At 39.9% G+C, this 13942-nt stretch overlaps 1 protein-coding gene across 3 annotated transcripts in view; it reads right to left on the minus strand.

The window, feature by feature from the left end:
* Positions 1-1782: 1782 nt before the first annotated feature.
* Positions 1783-13942, minus strand: part of palmdb (palmdelphin b) — a 74110-nt gene continuing 61950 nt past the window's right edge. For all 3 annotated transcript variants that reach the window (XM_068709635.1, XM_068709634.1, XM_068709636.1), the window contains 3 exons: positions 5416-7711; positions 5203-5294; positions 1783-4138 (listed from right to left, as the gene is read on the minus strand). In XM_068709635.1, the coding sequence (XP_068565736.1) occupies positions 4055-4138; positions 5203-5294; positions 5416-7711 (2472 nt within the window). In that variant the 3' untranslated portion in view covers positions 1783-4054. The remainder of the gene's footprint in view (positions 4139-5202; positions 5295-5415; positions 7712-13942) is intronic.

Raw genomic sequence — 13942 nt, forward strand, 5'->3', positions numbered from 1 at the left:
AGTAATCCATTCCTACAGACTCAGGAGTAGAGGTATTACAGCCGATGTTGGTGTACCACATCAGGCTGTAAAAGGAAGTTCAAAGGAAATGTGTGATTGTGAGACAGAATAGAACTTTGTCAAAAGTGAAAGATTTGTGAGGACTTACTTTTAAATGCAGGTGTGACTGGGCTTTTACACATGATGTGTATGACACAGTCAGTAGACACAGCCACTGTGTTTGTCTAATACAGCCATGCTACCTGTGCACACTTCAATATAGGCTTTTCTTTTGCTCTCCTGTTAGTCTCTCCTGCAGGTATTAATTGTGTTTCAATTAGCAGTGAGTGCTGCTGCTGTCTGAGGGAACCAATTGTTCTGTTTCATGATTAAAACCAAAAATGATAATGGTTTGTGTCTTAGAGGTGTGTGTATTTGTGTGGGTGTGAATGCTAAATAGCTAGAAAATGTCAATTCTCTGTGCTAGTATTTTAATGACAGACCTAACATGAACTCTAGCATTATTTAAAAGGACAGCAGTGGGAAGTGTTCTTTATATGCAGTGATGTACAGGTTCTCTGCATTGTTCCTGAAATAAAATAATCTGAATTTAAATCATATTTGCTGTTTGGTGACTAAATAGTCCATTGTATCCACAGGAAATATCCACAGTGATGACAAAGAAAACATTTTGTCAGCTCAATTGGAGAGGCAGGAGCATGAAGAGGTGAAACATGCGTCCCTAAATATACTGTATGCTTGCTTTATTTATCCTTTTTTTGCTTGTTTTTACATATCTTCTCTTTATTGATTCTTTGAAGTCGTTTCTTTCAGATATCCAAAGTCAAGAAGGTGGTGTTCCTACTGGGAAATACAGCATTGCTGGCTGCATTTATAAAAGCTATTGAAAGTGTTTAATCATCTCAAATGACTGTCTATGATGTCTTGTAATTGTTGTATATGCAGTATATCTTAGTCAAGAATGCTTTGTATTCACTGTCCACATCACTAATTCATTTCAAAAGTAGAGCCCTGGCCTATCACACTAGCATGTGTATGCAGTGGCAATATCCACATCTGTTCTTATCATAATAAACCTAGATTTTGGTTGAATTAGCACATTTGTTTAGTCATTCTGGTGTCAGGAAATTTGGGTCTTATTTCACTCTGTTCTCATTCTCAGGGCGTCGAATGCCGATGCTTTGTCACACCACTCTGCGTCTAACACTGAAGCACAGGGCACCCTTGAGTGTCTGTATGAAATGCACCGGGCTTTAAAGTAACTAGACTGTAAACCCGTCCACGTCACTGTTAGGCGCTCAGAGAAAGTCTCTGGAAGTGTGATGTTCAGGTCTAAAAGTCTTGAGTCATTTTGAAGTTGCATGTTTCTGTAAATATGTTATCTTGTTTACATAAGCTTTCATACTTTTGTAACTGTTTTTGTTTGAATTCACAACCTTAACCACCTGTTTACTGCGACCGTAGTGGAGCATCATAGATGCATAAACTGATGCCAAGGTGTCTGACCAAGTGTCAGTATGCAACAAGTTGGGATGAGAACATGTTGCTTATTTTTGTCTATCCTTATTAATAACTCTTGAGATCTGACAAATTGTGTTTAAAACATTGACAATAAGTCTAACAGGACAAGAACCATTTGCCATTTCCATTTAGATAATTCGGCAACTGCCCTTTAGTGCCGACCTCAGGCTAAAATGTTATCCTTGCACACGAGTAATCTCTTTTAAAGTAGTAAAGATTTATTTCATGTACCCAAAGAAATAAAGCTAGCCAGTGTTATTCTTATACATCTTTTATTGTTGCACTAAGCTCTTCAATACTTGCACAAGGAATACAAAGTAAAAAGCCCCTGCATATTAAGCCTGTGAAGCCCCCAAAAGCCATGGCAGCAACTTTTCACAGCATGTTTAAACACCAGCAAGCACTCGTGGGATTTGTAAGTTATAATTAAACAATGAAGCATAAAAACAGGAAATGTTAAACACTGCTGTTTACGGTCAGTTGAATCTGAGGTCAAGAAAGTAAAGAGCTCTGAGAAGCTGCTTTTCAGAGTGGAAACATCAAAGCTTTGTAAATAATGATAAACATGTCATACCGGTGTTTCTAGTTGGGAAAATCCCTTTTGACAATATCTTGTCTGTGGTCATAAAATTCACAAGGGAGAGCCACAAAAGAAAGTGCTTACAATTAATTAAACCTACAATTGCCCTGTTACATCCAGATTAAACAAAATGCTGAATGTTGGAAAATAAAGTCAGAATTGGATTTAATATTAACAAGAGGTTCATGTACAGTAAGTTTACTGCAGCTTCACTTTATATATGTGACCATTCATTTATATTTATATTGTATAAAGAATAAAATACTTTAATACTTACATTTGTGGAAACCCATTTTATCATTTTGAATTTCCAAAGCACTGAAATTCCAGACAATGGACATCTACTTTCCACATACATGTATGTAGTGTCATTGGTTCTCTAGTTTTGAGCGCTGTGACAGCACTGTTCACACATACTTGTTGGATTGTCCCACTGCAGGTAGTGCAGGAACTAGCTCTACAGAATAATGTAGCGCTAGTTCAGACTAAACTCAAATGGTTCTGTGATCTGAAGTAGCACGATAAAACACAAAAAAAAAATTATATTTATTCTCACTATTAAATCTAGACATTCCCTTTGTGAGTAATGTTATGTGAATTAAATATATTTTTCCAGCAAAATGTAAGGTAATAATATATTTTGTATATTGTGCTGATTTTTGCCTTTCCAGCTCACCTTGTAATATTACTTTGCAGCAAAAAAAACGTAGTACGGAAATACAATTATATACACTGAGCAATGTAGCATTTTTGCTTTATCAAGACATACAATAACATCAAAATATGTTTTCATATCTGATTTACATATATAATGTCAATAAAGCTTTAGCAAAGAGTGGACTCAACGATACATTTGTTTAACATTCAGACATCTCAGCAAAAAAACTACTTTCTGTTTACTGTCAGTAAATTCTCATCTTTTATATAAAGGGAAAGGTCCCATTATCCAAACATAACACTCACATGATATGTATGTTGTGAGACTTAATGGTCACTGTTATCATGCCTCCTGTTTGTATTGGCCTTGAAGCAATCTCTTCATAGGGAGAAGACACTGTAAAGGATGGGATTCAATACCATAAAAATGCATTCTAATGTTCAGCTGAAGCTAATATGAGGTTAATCTATTCTTGTCTGTTTCCTCTCTAAGCCACAGCAGAGGAATAGTTCTGAAGTCCGCAGTTGCTGGCAGATTTGCTGTGTTGTAAAGTATATGTTCCCCCATCACATTGTGGTTCCCCTTACCTTATGGCTGCACTAATCAATAAGCCTCTCATTAGTTCCAGCTGAACTTGACCAATAACTCTTTTAATGTACATATGGCATGTGAGTACTACCCTCATAAATAAGGCCAATTTTCAAAAAAAAAAATATTCCATTGGCAGTTTTTTGAGATTATGTGCTTCTGGATTGGACCTTTTAAAAAGTTCTTCATTAGGCAAGTGAACATCCACAAGAAGGCATGCATGTTTCAACACGTTAGCATGACACATAACCTGGGTTTGCCTCTCATTTATACATTCTCCACTTGCCACATGTCAAAATATTAATATTGTTTATTCATAATTTGTTTGAAATGGAACCTGTGTTGGCACTGTCCTTGTCAATACTAGCATTCTTCCAGCTATAAGATTCAAAAGTGATGAGGAGACACGTCAGAACTGTATTGATATTTGAAAATAATTCAGACCCTCTGGCCAGAATCAAGTGTTATATTTATGTCCATGGTATGGTATAAAATTGTGTGTATGAGTTCTTTATGCACTTTATCAAAAGTATTGTGGCCACAAATACTGTCATTGTCTTTCTAAATTTGCCCAAAAGCATCACAGAAGCATTTAGGTTATGTCACATGATGAAACAAACAATTGCAATACTGTTTTTAACTTGAATGATTATAACATTGACATTGAATCGATGCCTTTATATGGCAAACTGTTGCCTTGGTCCTCTTCAGTCGTTTTTTGTAAACTCGCCTGCCTCCCAGCGCAGAGCCATGGCACTCTTGCGTCTTCCTCCTGTGTAGACCTCTGGAAACTGAGAAAGATAGCTGATTTTTTACCTGCTTTCAAAGCACTTCCTCCACCTCCTTCACATCCACCTCCTCTCTCAGGTCATTCGACTGATGGTGGGATAAGTGTATCAGTGTAAATGTAACGACAAAGGCTTAGTAACATTGCTGGTCGGAGTTACCTTGATACAATATGTTATTGATAAATACTCAACCCAGTCGCCAGAAAGTCGGCATTGTATGATTCTGCAAACAGCAGGCTACGCAGAATTTCTCTGTTTCTTAACCAAAAAAAAGCCCATTTCATATTAGCCTTGTATCAAGCTTTCAGAAACGCACAATACATTAGCGTTGTGAGACGAGGATTGGTTAGGTTTAGGAATCAAAACTACTTGGTTAAGTTTAGAAAACAGGTCATGGTTTCTGTTAGAATTATAATGCAACAAAACAGCAACTGAAACAACTTAACTACCATAAAAACAAACAACTGCCCTTACAACACTTTTTTTTAAGTGTTGCATGAAACAACATTGTGATAAAACAACATTGCGATAAAACAACATTGCGTCAACGTTGCGTACCACAACGTTACATACCACAAAGTCAAATGAAAAGTGTAAATTCAATATTTACTTTTGGTTTAACACAGGACATAAACAGAGGTGAAAGTCAGCTGTTCATTTCACCCATTTACTACCACTCTCACCTGCCCTGTCTTGATTTTATTATTATACCATGTAACTTTCATACCACGTAACTTTTAATAATGCCCAATATACAAGGTGACTTCCTCTGCGGGTCACTCAGTGTACTACGTCACTCGCTGTACTACGTCACTTCCTTTAATGCGCCACTTCCTGTATTACATCACTTCCTGTACTACGTCACTTCTTGTATTATGTCACTAGCTGTACTACGTCCCTTGCTCTGACCAAATGCAAAAACATCCGCATTCAACGTTTCTGTGGTTTGCAGAATTTTCATTATATCAGCTATAATACAAAACATAAAGCATATTTTATTATTTTCATTGACAATTGTGTCTGTAAAATAAGATTTCCAAAAAGGAAATGTTTGAGTAAGAGCTTACTCTGTGATCACAGGATAAAGCAGAGCGATCCATCCTGTAGGCTGTTTTCATTGGTGATGATGGAGAGGACTTGCACTTCACTGGTCCATCAACTATCAACAAAGAACAAAGATGATCATTAGCTGAAATGTATATGCACAAAGAGGAAAAAAGTATGTGTACAATGTATCGTAAATAATCTATTGATCTGTCATCAGTATTTTGCTATCATACCTGAATCGTCAAACGCCAATGTGTCCATGTGATTTGACAATATCCTTTCATTATTGAACCTGTCTTTGCCATACAGATTCGCCCTCTCTTTTTTCAGCTCGTCCTCCCTCTGCTTCACCATTCTAATCTCTTCATCCACCAGTGACATTGTGCTTCTTGAACGCAGCTTGAAAAAGGGGTTCTTCAGGAACATCTTTTCCTGGGGCTGCTCGCAGGCTTTGTTGAGTGAGAACTCGGAGGCACTGCGAATAATCAGATTGGATGTCTCTAGGATGATGAGGTTGGAGCTGTTGTCCTCGGAGCACCACTCGCCGCAATGAGCTACCACGTTATCTTTGCCATGTCTTGGGCTGGAGGTGAAATCATTGCTAGGGTCGAGAATGATAACGTTGTTTGCAGATACTTCATGTTTCAGTGGTTCCTTAGTGGGTGAGGAGGTGATGATGAATGAAGGTGTCAGTGGAGTGCTTATTGATCTGGGGATACTTCGTGATGGAGCACAATCAGTTGATTTGCCCATCCTGGAGAGGCCCCTCTCCCTCTTGAAGTTTTCCTCCCTCTCCATTGATATACGAATCTCCTTTTCAACTGGTGTTTCTGGGTCATCGTAAGGTGACCTGTAACTGGAATCATCCAGGCCAGAATCCTCTGAGCAAGGGCTGAATTGGGTGTGAGAATAATCGCCAACTAGATTCAAATTCTCCAGATCATGTGCTTTCTTTTGAGTTCTTTCAATGTTGCGCACCGGTGTGTACATGAAGCTGTGGCTGCCATGGAAGCTGGGCTGCTTGGCTGTAGGTAAAACCATCTTGTTCATGGTTTGCTCTTCCATTTCCCGCCACTGTTTACGAGCCAGCTGGAAGTCCACATGTTCTGTGCTCACATTCTCACTCTTGGTCTCTTGTATCACACAGAAGTCTTTAGGTAGCTTCTTGATAAAATCTTCTTTGATGTGCTTTTGGTGAGTGGTGTGGTTATGATTGGCATCCCTGCCATTTTCACTCTCATCTTCAGAGATTTTGGACAGACCTTGAAGGCCTAAAGGGTTATATTTAACCTCTTGAGGAGAGGAAGGGAAAGCAATGTTATCCTCAGGTTGTTCCAGAACTTCTTCCCCTTGGGGAACATCAAAACTGACCTCTTCATACTTGTTATTGTCTTGTTCCTTAAAGTCTGTCACCTCAACTTTCTGCACAAAGAGCTCCTGGGCACTCAGCTGAAGACTGTCCAAATATGAGTCATCGTCTTCTTTATTTATAGAAGAAGAGAATATTGTTCTCCATTTTTCATCTGTTTCACTGTCTGAGGAAGCTGCTGCAATCTCAACTCCCAGGCATTCGTACATTTCATCAGGCTCAAGGTCATGGCAGGATTCATTGGAAACATCTGACAGTGCCTCTTCTTTTAAACCATCCTCTAATATTGACTTCTCTGTAATGGATGGTTCAAAAAGAGTTTCATGGGTCTCTAGGTCTTCCTCTGTGTCTATTGCCAAATTTTGATAACCATCATATTCGAGACCAAGCACATTATCCTCAGGCTCTGGCTCAGGGTATAACTCTTTCTCAGGGTATTGCTCAGGCTCAGGGTACTGGGGTGGTTCAAGGTCTTGTTCTGACTTAGGGTCGTCCCCAAGCTCAAGATCTTCCTCTTGCTCATGGTATTGCTCTAGTTCAGGGTCTTGCTCTGGCTCAGGGTATTGCTCTGGTTCAGAGTATTGCTCTGGTTCAGGGTTTTGATCTGGCTTGGGATATTGCTCTGGTTCCGGATACTGCTCTTGCTCAGGGCATTGTTCTTGCTCAGAATCTTGTTCTGACATCTCCTGCCTCTTACGATGGTCCTCATTCTCATAAACACTGTCTGCACTGGAGAGTGTGTCTGACACAGATGAGGTGATTGACTCATTCCTGTTGAGCTCGTCATGCACTAAATCTAATATCAGAGCTTCCTTTTCATCCTGACATGGCATTTCAGTGCAAACACTGGTCTCAGAGCAGTCAGGCTTGTCAATCTCAACTGTGCCGCTTGGCAGTTCAGTTAACATTTTGCCGAGCATCACTGTTTTGTCTTGGAAATTTGATGAATCGGTCTCTAAACAAACTTGTTCATCATCTGCACTGAAATTCTTCCCCTGCACAGGTGAATCAGCCACAGTGACCTCCACTGCACAGTCCATTGCCTGCTCTGATTGTTCAGTGGTTTCCATAGTGACGGAGAAGGAGCTGTGATTCTCAGCTGTGCTGCAACCTTCGTTCAAATCTTTTCCATCTGCCTCGCCATCCACCAAGGTAGCTTTCTGAGTAGAGAGACAAAAAGTGAAATCAAAAGCTGCATGTTCACAGCAGTGTTACTTCACCCTGGCATTGTTTGCAGTCTCCTTAACCTTGTATTCCTCTACTGTCTTCCTGAATTGAAAATGTCTTTCAATTTCTCTCATGACAAATCAATTATTAAGTTATTATATAACAAAATACATTATCATGTATGAATGACAAGCCAGGACTATTATTACGCCATTTTTTCAATATTGCACTTCATGTAAACACAGTACAGAGTAATCAATCTACTATGACTTGATTATATGTACATCTATTGTAAAACAAATACAGAAAAAACACTATTGTGACACACTGAAAATGTAATTTGTTGCGATGATGATTTATGTCAATACAGAACTCATCACACTGATCATTATCTGCATTGTATTCATCAACAACATAGACAAGAACATTGGATAACACTCAATAACACAGGATGTTATTGTGAATGTAAATACACCAAAGTGACTCTGGAAAATCCTACTGAACAAGTCCTAAAGTGCAATAAGCACACTAAAGTTGTCCATGGATAACACTTAAATGTTTTGTGCCTGTGCCAGTCGGAAAAACACTTTCTGATGTTTCTGCGGAGGGATGGGGGATGGCGATGATGACAGTGGAGGTGTGTATATGTGTTGGGGGGGATATCTGCTGTTTGTGCTTGCCGTCGCCATGCTGAGTGAATGTTTCCCTAAGTGGGTTATGTGCAGAAAAAGAAGAAGCACATCAATAGCAGCTGAATTAGATGGCATTATATCTGTTCTTATGTAAGACTGCAGGGCTGAGTCTGCCTCCCACACACTGCTGGAGTGTCCCTGCAAGATGATTGGCTGAGCCCCACACTCCCTGTGTTCACAATTGCACACACATATTCATAGACATTTTAATTACTATTCATGTCACTGTGAAGACCATCACTTTCTATATTTGTACTATATTGTATAGGTTTCGCCCTCTAAGAGCTGTTGCTATTGGGTTTATACCCGGCATAGTCATTTTACGTTAATTATTTTATTCCCCTCTGTTGACCTATTGACCCTAATAGCCAGAGTTAATCTATGCTGGGGTTCAGTTGTTGCTCAGAAACAGTAGCTACTAGACGATAGGTGCCCCTCTCATGACTCCTGAGCATCTGATAATTCAGTGCATCAGGAGTTTAACTGTAGATTAACTGAGATGCCTTGTCCCTTTTGGGAGTTGGAATCTGGCAGGAGCGTGTTTGGTTATTAGCAAGTATGAAAAATAATTAATTGATATCAATACAAGTATTAATATGAATAGGATTATTAACATAAAGTATATTAACAATAGCAGGGCACCCTGAGATCAGGGCCAAAAACCAAACTATAAGTTAAGTCTCATAATTAGTGTTCACTCACAATGTCAATAGTCTAAGTACTATTTCACATTCAGAGTGAACAATGAAGGTTTGAATGTGAACACAGGCTTATACCTCCAGCTATTGTTACAACATATATGCACAAAATAATCCTAGAAACTGCTTCTTAAAATATAACAGTTTATTTACTTAACAATACTGATTAAAACCAGTAATATAAATCAACAAACATTTATGTTACCCAAAAGCAACAAAAAGTTGTGCGTGCGTGTGTGTGTGTGCGTGTGTGTGTGTGTGAGAGAGAGGATGTGTGTGTAAGAAGAAGTTTGCAAAACTCCAAAAATGGTGGCGTAGTCTCGTCTGGCGTAATTACTCCTTAACTTAACAATGGCAGAAGGGAGAGGAAAAAAGGGGGGAGCGAGAAGGCAGATGTATTCAGATCAGTAATCACGTCATTAATTACTCCGGCAGAGAGGATCCTCTTTGCCTTTCTTTGAGGGCTTTGCTTTCTTTCCTAAATAACCCCGCCACACATACATACACTGTTATGCTCATTCATACACACATTGTGTGTTAAGCACAACACATCGATATGGATTGAGCACCTTCCATCAACATTTGCTAATGAAGTGGAATCTTCTACAACTTCCTCAGAAAAAAGACATACACCCCTTCACAGGGGTAAATGTGGCTCAGTGTTAGAGCCAATCAGAGGATCAGCAGTTCGATCCCCGGCTCCGCTAGTCCATGTCGATGTGTCCTTGAGGGTTAAGTGTCTTGCTTTTAAGAGCAAGACACTTAACCCCAAATTGCTCCCGTAGACTGTTGACTGCAGTTTATGAATGGGTTGGAAGGATTAGATAGTCCTGATGGGCAGCTGGCACCCTCCATTATAGCTCCTGCCATCAGTATATGACTGGGTGTGAATGGGTGAATGATGACATAAGTGTTAAAGCACTTTGAGCGGTTGGATGATAAAAAAGTACAACTCCATTTACCATTTATCCTACACTCCATACTATAACATAAATGAACATCACTCTGTAAAACGACAGGGTCAGGCCACATAGACCTGTACCAACTACAGGCTTATGAAGACCCTTGTACATACAAAGTAAAAAACACATACTGCAGATAGGCCTACTTTACAACATGCACAATCATTTTTTAAATATTTTTGGGATATTTACTGTGAAGAATTTATAGGAAATTAAATGTGATTATCCACAGCTTCTCCTTCTCACCACGAGATGTATCAGAATTTAAATCTGCCATGTCAAATTCCTTGTATGTTTATTTACCTTGGCAAATAAACAGTTCTGATTCTGATCACTATTCAATCAGGCAAGTTGGATTTAGGTGTTAAGTGTGGACACACATGTGGACATTGCTGAGTTCCAATCTGAAGCATCCCATAACACAAGTTGCAACACAAGTTGCATTGAAAAGATGTGTACCCAAAGCTGACTGTGGAATTCTGGGGTAATTTGAAGAATATTCTGTGATCAACACAAACATTGGATATTTGTATTTTGTGCTTATGTTACTGTCCCACTCTGTGAAGGCTCTGGTTGAATCTACGTCACCCTGCAGCGGAGGTCACATGCTCCTGCTGCCAAGTGTCGAGGCAGCAGCTCACCAGGGCCTGAGGGCTTTTTTCACTCCAAAGCTGAAAGTATAACAGGATACCCACGGCTGATGACTTCAAACATCAAATATTGCCACCTCCCGTTCACTCTCCACCAAGTTTCTAACCCTTTTTCCTTCCTCTCCATCTCTCTTTGGAACAGTCACAGCAGGAACATTCCTTTCATCAAGCAAACTCCCATATAATGTTACCAAGCAGAGTCTCACCAGAGTCTAAAATCAGACAGTCTGGCAGTTGTGATAATGCTTAAATCTCCCACAAATCAATAAAATTATCTTAGTGTGTGAATTCCTCTGCCAGGATAAAACAGCACATAATGTACCACTCTCTGCTCAGACTGAATCTGCAGCTGTACAGCAGCATTAGGCAACATTTGAATGTGAAAAACACCCATTGTTTCAGCTTTCTTTCAATCTTATTCTCTACTGATAATAAAGCCATAGATTCACGTTTTTTTTACCACATATAATTAATTCAGGGGGCAGTGCAGTAACTGGTGGGGAATCTCCAGACAGGAAATGATAAGGAAATTGAGTTTCTTCTCTGTGCCCTTTTCAGACCCAAATATATCCAATGAAAAATGCCTGACAGCATATACTGTATATTATATCCTTATCCTCAATATTTGCCTGTTGCTGCACTGTTGTGAATCAGTGAAAATCATCCCCTTTCGTTACAGTCTCAAAGTTAAGGTTGGTAATCTTGAGTAACTAACAAGAGTATGCAAAATCTAGAAAATTATCTGACTGAAAAACCCAGCCCAGTGTTCTCTTCCAAGGATGACGATTCGACGGGCATTATACAGACTGCGACAGCCACAGATACCAGATTACTTTCTCTTTCTTTTGGTCAGAGCATTTGATTTATTGACTGCTGCTGATTGCTGTAACAAATATAACAAAAACATGTATTTGAAGAAGACAAATCTAAGCTTTAGATTGATGATTGTATACAAGAAATACAAAGAGTAGCCTGATGAATAGCAGCGGTTCATAAAGAGGTGCGTGTTTGTGACGTCATCACTGGCATAATAAATAGACCTTAAAGTTCCATTTAAGGAAAAATGTTTCATCCACAAATGTTTTAAACAAAGACTAGAAATAAGAATCTGAAATCAGCAGACACAAAGATACCAAGTTAACAGAGTCAGTAGTCAAATTAGTGGATCGAAAACAATTATTATTTTTCCATTTCTTTCATCCACAACTGCCCAGACACACTTCCTTGAAGACAAGGACACATGCATGCAACCGACTAAGCGCCATGGTAACCATCACCATCTTCTGACACTTAGTGCACTGCTCAGCTGTTGCCGTCTCCACCTCCCCCTCACCAACTAATCCGCAGACTGCTAAATGTGATGGGAAGCAGAGCTGTCTTCATGTCGTGTGGGAAAAGTGGTAAATACAAACTTCCTACTTTAAAAAAGTAAATTTTCAAAAAAACATTTTCCACAAAAGTTGCTTGTGTTCATAGCAAATCTGTTTTCATTAGAATGTAGCAGCCTATTAACCTTTTGGGTCTTTTGCGAGTCGTAGCAAACCTAGAACTTCTAGGCTTTGTTTTAAAAGTAACTCTCAAACATCAAAATCTCAATGACATGATAAGTAAAAATCCAGCGCAACAGTATTTCATGTGGTTTGCTCCAATTGTCCAGGGATTGAAAAATTATCCCATACTGTTTCCTTTAAGTTAACAAACATCATTTCCCATGGCCAAAGACCATCCCAGGTTAAACATCACCAGCTTAACAGACTGAAGCTATGAAGCTATCAGAATGGACAGGAAGGGTTGAGCAGCATAAATGTGATTAGGGAGAGGAATAATTATGATGGACCACCGTAAGGAAGAGTTATCTTTGATCAGGATGTGTCCTTTAATTCCCAGAAAAAAAACTTCAAGGATTGCATTTTTTCACCTATGTAACATTGCAAAAATGTTCATGCATTTGTTATTTCTAGACCAGATTACTGCAATTTCTTATTCACTATCTAAGAACACGCTAATAGCGATAAGGGCTTAAAATGGTTTATTGCATGTTGAAGTCAGAGGGATGGACTTGAAAGGTGGTTGAGGGAGGAAGGGATGAGAGTTGTGGGATGAAGGGATGAGGGACGTGGGATGAAGGGATTTAGGGTAAGGGATGAAGGGATGAGGGTCGTGGGATGAAAGGGTGTAGGGTAAAGGAATGAGGAGGGTAAAGAGGGTCATAGAATGATGGATGGAGGGGAGGCATGATGGACAGCTGACGTCCGTTGGCTGGTGGGAACTGGGGAAGTGGAGACTCTTGAGTGGGGGCTGTCTTTTTAGAAGCTCTGGTGATGCTGAGTCCTCAAAAGATATCTTCATGAAGAGAGGTGCGAGAGGATGTTTTCTGATATTATTCAGGTTGGAATGGATGTATGCAAGGTATGCAGGGATAGACCAGCGGCCGAGAACTTTAATGACTTGGTCGGGGTCAGAGGCTGGTGCCTATAGTCTGAATTTCTTGTACGAGGAACAGGAAAGTGAGTCAGCAATCAAGTTGTGTGACCTGGGATGTGGAAGGCTCGGATGCCGGACTGGTGCTGAGCCAAAACCAAAGTGAGCCTCCGTGTAAACTGCATTATATCGAGACGATGAGACCGTCCTTTGTGAAGGATCTCTACAACGGTGCTGTTGTCTGAATAGATTGCAATGATCTTTGAACCATTCAGGCCCTCAAAGAGTGGCTGCTATGACTATGGGATACATTTCGGAGATCGTGGAAGGTGTGAGTGATGAGAATTCGGGCGGCCTTTTGGCTGAGAACCACTTGCCGCCACAGAAACCACCGAAGCTGATGGAGGGGGCTGCGTCTGTGAATAGATGGATGTGAGTCAGGTGAGGGATGTAGCATGATCAATTGTTATGTACTGAATTGAGTAGTCCAGGCTGGGAATTAGGCTATTGATGCTTGGGACAGTGGAGCCCTGGGGTGATGAGGTCTACGATAAGGCTCTTTTTCCCTGAATATTTCCTGGCAGCTACGCCGAATGAACTGAATAAGAATAGGGGAAAAGTGGACTAATGAGTGGACCTATCATGAATGTGTCGTGGACTTCCTGGGCCAGTATTTATTGTCTGTGTCAGGCTCTGAGATGGCTGATTGCAAATGTTTATGTGTGAAGGAGGATTCTGGCTTAACCTGCAAACCTGGGTGGAAGCTAAATGTGACCAGCAGCTTCAGATGCAAATATAACA

The sequence above is a fragment of the Cebidichthys violaceus genome, unplaced genomic scaffold, assembly GCF_023349555.1.
Source record: "Cebidichthys violaceus isolate CVI_PGR_0920_01 unplaced genomic scaffold, fCebVio1.0.p SCAF_15, whole genome shotgun sequence".
NCBI classification, from domain to species: domain Eukaryota; kingdom Metazoa; phylum Chordata; class Actinopteri; order Perciformes; family Stichaeidae; genus Cebidichthys; species Cebidichthys violaceus.